The sequence below is a fragment of the Hesperophylax consimilis genome, chromosome 14 (genome assembly GCF_061612785.1).
Source record: "Hesperophylax consimilis isolate HC1 chromosome 14, BYU_Hcon_1.0, whole genome shotgun sequence".
NCBI classification, from domain to species: Eukaryota; Metazoa; Arthropoda; class Insecta; order Trichoptera; family Limnephilidae; genus Hesperophylax; species Hesperophylax consimilis.
In genome coordinates, this window is record NC_142849.1 from 19,389,071 (window position 1) to 19,394,397 (window position 5,327).

General features: G+C 34.7%; 1 protein-coding gene across 1 annotated transcript; it reads right to left on the reverse strand.

Moving 5' to 3' along the window:
- Nucleotides 1-2,566: 2,566 nt before the first annotated feature.
- Nucleotides 2,567-5,327, reverse strand: LOC149418013 (cyclic GMP-AMP synthase-like receptor). The gene has a single exon (XM_089639279.1). The coding sequence runs from the start codon at nucleotides 5,025-5,027 to the stop codon at nucleotides 3,582-3,584; it is 1,446 nt and encodes a 481-aa protein (XP_089495405.1). The 5' UTR covers nucleotides 5,028-5,327; the 3' UTR covers nucleotides 2,567-3,581.

The following is a 5,327-nucleotide window of genomic DNA, read 5'->3' on the forward strand; positions in this document are numbered from 1 at the left end:
TTTATTCAATTTATATCATTGTTTATGATACGTGATATTTATTTGTCTATTGTCGTTTGTCTATTCCCACAAAAATATAAATTCGCATCAAGCCTCGCCGCAAGCACGTAGAATTGCGCAATGCTTGCAAGGCAGCTTCGGTACACGGTCAAAATGCTTGACACAAAGTGCCATAGACAATAAACTACGTGCTTGCGATCAAGCCGCTTGACCGTGTCCAAGTCCCATTAGAGCCAAGAACGCTTTGTCTTTGACAGATTCCATTTTGCCGCGAGTCACGAAATGACAGGAAGGCATAGAAGTACATATACATAGACCACCACGAAATCACAGGAAGGCGTGGCCATGCTTGACGGAGAGGCTTGATGCGGGCTGTCAAGCCGCTAAGCATAGACAATAATAGACAACAATAGACAACAATAGACAAAAAAACTACGTGCTTGCGATCAAGCCGCTTGACCGTGTCCCAGTCTCTTTACTGTGACATGTTATCATTGTTTATGGTATATTTATACCGTTGATATTAAATAAATAAATAAATAAACATATAAACAGAAATACACACCCACACACCTCATTTTTTTAATGAAGGACATCATATTATACTGATCAGATGTTACTGAATACCGTTTTTGTTTCAAGTTGACAGACGGCTAACAGAAGAGTCTAATAATGAAGTTGTGCTCGGCGCTGACAAATTAATTATTTCTGATGAACGTATTACTAAAATGTCAAACGTTTCTAGAGGGATCCCTACGGGTGTAAGTTATTTATAATTAAGATTAGTAAAAACAGGACCTTAGGGAAATCGTAATTTTGACAACCTACCAATTTTAATTTTCGCGGCATGGCATCACCGCATATTCCAATCGATAAATAGTTTTTACTGGCGTCATGGTAGTAAATGTCGGTAACGCCCGAGGAAAGCTTAACGCATTATCTATGCACTGGTATGGGATCGAATAAAATTTGTAAAGGGACTGGGACACGGTCAAGCGGCTTGATCGCAAGCACGTAGTTTTTTTGTCTATTGTTGTCTATGCTTAGCGGCTTGACAGCCCGCATCAAGCCTCTGCGTCAAGCATGGCCACGCCTTCCTGTGATTTCGTGGTGGTCAAAATTTTATTGGTTTATTTATGCATCTATGTATATCGTGTTTATACTCGCTGCTGACGGGGAAACAAACCAGTCTGGTCTTGTCGCTCTATTCTATTCACGTGTTTTAATAATAAGTATCAATATTTTAGAATGTCAATAGTTTATCAATATTTTAGAATGTCATAGTCTCACTGGCTCCAGATGGGAGCAGTTGATACTCTTGTGCGGTATTCATACAAAAAATATGTTTTCTCCATTGAAAATTCAGAAAATTATTTATTCTACAGTTTGATTATTAATGACCTTGAAAACCGCTGTCATAATTATTAAAAAATACTAAAATACTTCCAGAATTTTTAAATTAGATGGATTTCTACAAATTGAACACAAAAACAATAACTAAGTACCTATTTTATAATAATTTTATTCAATTTATATCATTGTTTATGATACGTCATATTTATTTGTCTATTCCCACAAAAATATAAATTCGCATCGAGCCCCGCCGCCAGCACGTAGTATTGCGCAATGCTTGCAAGCCAGCTTTGGTACACGGTCAAAATGCTTGTCACAAAGTGCCATAGACAAAAAACTACGTGCTTGCGATCAAGCCGCTTGACCGTGTCCCAGTCCCTTTACAGTTAGAGGTGGGTCCTGTGAGTACTTTTCATTACTGGGTACAATGAGTACAGGTACAAAGAAATACCGGTGACAAAATACTCAAAAATATTTAATACCGATCTGAGGATTGATTAAGAATAAGTAATTTCTAAACTGTACTCACATAAATTCTACCCGCATATTCCCCACAAAATTTCTACGTAAACTTGATTCGCCCAATAATTATTCGAAATCCATGGGGGGGGGGGGGGTTGTTAGAGAACTTCTGTGAAAAATTATACCCCACAAAAAAATACGTGGTAAAAGTACCTATTAAAAATATTTTTAGTCCCAGTATAAAATACTTGTGAGTATTTTGGAACCAGGTATTTTGGAGATTTGTCAAAAGTACAAAATACAGCAAAATACACGGTACTTACCCGGTTGAATTCCTGCAATTTAATATCAACTGTGTTTTAGTCGCACACGTTTTTGGCGACACTATCATTAAAATATAAACATTAATAAATAAATATAGATACCATGATTAAACCATTTACAATAATAAATAAATATAGACAATATGTTTAAAATATTTACAGAAATGATAATTAAAATATTTGTAATTTTTTAAAAACTTTTAAACATTATGTTTCTTGGTAAATAATATATGTTGGCTTTTGTGGAATGTGCCTTTGACCAAAACACAACTGATATGGAAATGCCTTGTATCAAATATGGATAAGTAAAACAAAACTGATATGGAAATGATACACTTTTATCAAATATAGATTTAATGTCAAGTAAAAAAAAGGCATACTTTGAAATAACATACCTACATATTTATTATTACAAAAATATAGTGCAAATAAAGAATATACATAAAAAAGTATCATTATTTCAAATTTAAAATAAGCTTTATAAGTAATATTAAATGGTGTATAGAATATCAATTAAATGGTATACAAAATATCAATACATAATATGATTAATTTCTTAATAATAATTCAAACTTTAAACTAAAAATACCAACCACCAAATTGAATCAATATAAAAAAAATTACTTTATATATTTTTTATTTTAATCATAATATTTATCATGCAGGCAAATATTATAAAATGTATAAAACCTAGAAATTCTATTAAATGTAAAAGTAACATTAATAAAAAAAAATTATAAGTAGTTATGTATTAGTAGAAATATCTCTTTAGGTGATAATAAAAATAAGTCAAAGATTGTCAACCGGGCGATCGCTATTGAGGTGATTTTCCACAAAGAATGGCTTACAAATTGTACAATTATTATTATATATCACCACAATCTTTGAACTCGACATATCAGCTGGATATGCGATAAGATAATGATTGATAATGATCATTGGAATTACAATGTTATCGGATGGCGTCCGTGGTCGGAAAGGATATGGATTACTTAAAGATGAAATTAGGAATTTGATTCACGTCAAAGTTTTTTATTGGATTGGAAACGTTTTATCGTGACTTATTATTGGGGAATTATGCCATATTGCCATACCTCCTTCTTTAGCCAAACGTTTCGGACAGCGTTACAGTGTCCTCCTTCAATATATGATCTATTTACTCTATTTCATAGAACTAAAGCTGAAGTCGATTCACCTTTGCGTTTCTATTGCATAGAAAGTCTTTTTTCATAGAATAGATGAGGTGAGATTTTAGCTTGGCAAGTTTCACATAGGCGACATAGCGTGATTCAGCTACAAACATCGTTTCATAGATAAATCGCAGGACTATAAATATTAGCTAGTTGGCCGCGTAATTGATGTACTAAAACGCGTTGCTAAGTTTCCAATGTGAAACTAGCCTAAGATTGATTTGATTGTGTGATTATCAAAAGATTAGCGAGTTTAAAATGTTAGCCCCGTCTGCTCCAATATTTTATTGATGACATCCTTCAACGTCTTTCGTATCACGCCCATAGTCCTGCCAAAATAACTCCCGTTGCAGCAGCAGCTATGGCAATATGGGTTCCTCTCCAATTGGTTTTGTGATGCGTTTCTGGTGTAATTTGAGGATTCTTCATCTTCCTGTTCTCTATATCGTAGTGAAGAGTTCTGGCTCCATGGACGTAATAACTGGTTATTGGAATATCCTTCACCGTCCTCAGAGTAAAGATTCATATGGTCGAACTCGCCTGTTACATTATCACAAGTAACCGTGTTTGAACCGTGTAAAAGTATATTAGTGATGATTTCTGGATATTTGGGGTAATATTTATCAATTGCTTTTAAGCAATTATCAATTTTCCTCAAGTAGTCGTTAAGTACTGTAGGTTTAACATGTTCCAACAAGTTGAGTTGACTGTACCAAAAATAGGGGATTTCCTTTTTTTCTACACAATCACGAAGTTTCTTGAGCATATGCATGAACAGGAAACTCAGCCTTTTATCCCAGAAGTTTGGAGGCTGTTGATTTGTTTCCCACAGGAACACGGTTGTTATATAGTAGCTCTTAAGGCCGGGCATTTCATGCTTATCTCTTAGTTGCTTCATGAATCTGAGGGTACTTTTCAAATTGTTTGTCCCATGCAATATTTCCTTTTCTTGCTCAAGGAAAACGACCCGCCAGTGCCGATTATCCTCTTCGCCCGAAACTCGTTTAGCAATTAAGAACCATTCTTTGGATTTGTACTTTGCAGCCATTTTCTGTTTACAAATTGGAGGCCATATGGGATGTTGGAAGTAGAAAGTAGGCACCAGGTCTACATCAAACTCAATGGCTTCGTCAAAGCAGCTCTTTACATTTAGACAGAATGCTGGATTGGATTTTCGAGAGGTGAGATGGTATTCATTGTCCCCACATTTGAGGATGTTCTTGTCAAGTCCATTCAACGTTTTTTGAATCACGCTTTCGAACCATTTGCGGAATTTATTTTGTAGTATGAAATTCTTATCGTCCAACCATTCTTCTATACATTTATATTTTTCTTCATAATTTTGTTTTTTCTTGAGGACTTCGACTCCACATGTCTTGAGTTGAACGTACGCGGCGTGCTGGCTGTTCTTTATGTCCACATTCAGCTCTTCGGGTAATTTCATGCAGATCATCATATCAAATTCGTCGGCATTACCAATTTTAGTACCGTTGGCATGACTTCCTGAAAATTTATGTAACTTAAATAATGTGAAAAATGGTTGTTCAATCATTATTTTTCTCTTAAATTCATCAAAAACCTCATTAAATGCCCACAGATGTTTCTCTTTTATATCATCACTGAGGTTAATTTGGGGACTGATTTCTTTCAAATGTTCGTCAAAAAGACTGTATTTTTTTTCATCCATTATTGGTTCCATGTTTTTTTTTCACTTTCAAACGCACATAGAAAAGACAAATATTCAAAACCAACTCTCTACTACACTGTGACTGTGACCTGCAACTGCACGGGCATAAATAAACCAATCTGCACGGGACAGAAAAAGAAGCACAATTACAGAACGAGAACGTCAGAACTATAAATAAACCATTCACTTAGAAGCGATAACACAGAACAGAACACATAAATAAGATAAACGGGATCCCCCAATAAGATTGAGGAAGAAATAAATACTGTGAGTGGTTTATTTATGTAAATACTAATAATCTCTACTGATTAC

Coding starts and splice junctions, on each gene's coding strand:
- LOC149418013 (XM_089639279.1), bottom strand. CDS start 5,027: ATGGAACCAATAATGGATGAAAAAAAATACAGTCTTTTTGACGAACAT.